This window comes from Notothenia coriiceps, unplaced genomic scaffold, assembly GCF_000735185.1.
Source record: "Notothenia coriiceps isolate Sejong01 unplaced genomic scaffold, NC01 NC01_scaffold00012555, whole genome shotgun sequence".
Lineage (NCBI taxonomy): Eukaryota > Metazoa > Chordata > Actinopteri > Perciformes > Nototheniidae > Notothenia > Notothenia coriiceps.
This window is the reverse complement of record NW_011345256.1, coordinates 1-1,474: the sequence shown is the minus strand read 5'-3', so window position 1 is coordinate 1,474 and position 1,474 is coordinate 1. Positions and strand designations below refer to the sequence as shown.

Genomic DNA, 1,474 nt, shown 5'->3' with positions numbered 1-1,474 from the left:
AAGGTAAATCAGTTGAAAGCCAAAGTTCAATAAACATCCCAATTCCCTATGCTGAGTGAAATTGCAAAAACACCACGATCTAATTCTATCAGTTTCCCAGTTACAAAGGGACAGGGGGGCGGGTAGCGTCTCGCAGCGGAGAAACTGTGACGCGCTGTGACGGCTGCTCGTGGAGCCTCACAGCAACTCTGCTTTCTGCACCACAATCTGGTGCTGCTGAATTGGGACTACTAAATGAGTGAGACTCAAATATCAGAAGTTCAGAACAAGTTTTAGCAGTTTTTATTTTAACTTCATTTACTTTACTCAGGGTCACAGAGAGGAAACCAGTTTTAAGATGTTGAAAAGTTCATTAAACATAAAAAGGCATTTCATAGAAGTTGTTATTCTACATTTTGATACCAAGATTTTCTGATCTACTGAAAATGTATATCGGTTCCAAATATCGGTTATCGGTCTCCTTGATTACTAATAATCGGTATCGGCCTTGAAAAAGCCATATCGGTCGATCCCTAATCAAAATAGCAGTTTTCCCATTCAGCATTGGACTTAATAATGGTTTCTAACATTCCCATTTCTTTCTCTCTATGGCGCAGGACCGTTTTAGGTTTTAAATGAGATATTGTATTATTCTCATTCAAAAGACTGACATGTTTGCAAAATATTGTAGTTTCGATCTTAAATATTAAAGCTGCATTCTCTCACAAAGCTTGTACTTTATCTTACTATAAACAATTACATACATTTAGTGTATCATAGAGCAGTTCAAGGTTTTATAAAATGTGTTTTATTTCTTACCAAAAGCTGGTTTGTCAGCAGCAGCAGCCCCGAAATTGAAGCCTCCCATCTGTGGTGCAGGGTTACTGGGGGCTGGTGTTCCAAACTGGGGGCATGGCATCGCAGCTCCGAAGTTAAATCCACCGGATGCAGGCTGAGCCGGACCGGGGGCCGCCTGCTGAGGAGCCGCATTTCCAAAAGAGAAGTTGGAGGAGGAGCTCTGAGTCTGTGCGGCTGAACCGAAGCTCGGAGCAGCCGAGGGGGCCGCCGAGGGGGCAGCGGTGCCGCCGAAAGCAAACCCAGTGGAGCTGCTTCCAAACGCTGGTTTAGCAGGCGTCCCAAAACTGGCAGCTGTCGTGGCGGCAGTCGACCCAAAGGGGAAAGAGGGCGGGGCGGTGTTAGGGGCTGGGGTGGATGATGCTCCTCCACCGAAGTTGAAAGAGTTTGGCGCCGCCGCTGAAGAACCAAAGGTGGCCTGTGCTCCCGCTGAGGAGCCAAAGGGGGTCTGTGCTGCAGGTGCCGCTGAAGAACCAAACGTGGTCGGTGCCGTTTGTACCGCTGAAGAACCAAATGTGTTCTTTGCTGCCGGTGCCGCCGAGGGGCCAAATGTGTTCTGTGCTGCCGGTGACGCAGTGGAGCCAAATGTGTTCTGTGCTGCCGGTGACGCAGTGGAGCCAAATGTGTTCTGTGCTGCCGG

At 48.0% G+C, this 1,474-nt stretch overlaps 1 protein-coding gene across 1 annotated transcript; it reads right to left on the bottom strand.

The window, feature by feature from the left end:
• Nucleotides 1–786: 786 nt before the first annotated feature.
• LOC104947397 (nuclear pore complex protein NUP62-like) lies at nucleotides 787–1,471 on the bottom strand (the record flags this gene model as incomplete). Its single annotated transcript, XM_010773397.1, has 1 exon — nucleotides 787–1,471. A coding segment is annotated over one exon (684 nt), but the record flags the coding sequence as incomplete, so codon positions are not given.
• Nucleotides 1,472–1,474: the final 3 nt, after the last annotated feature.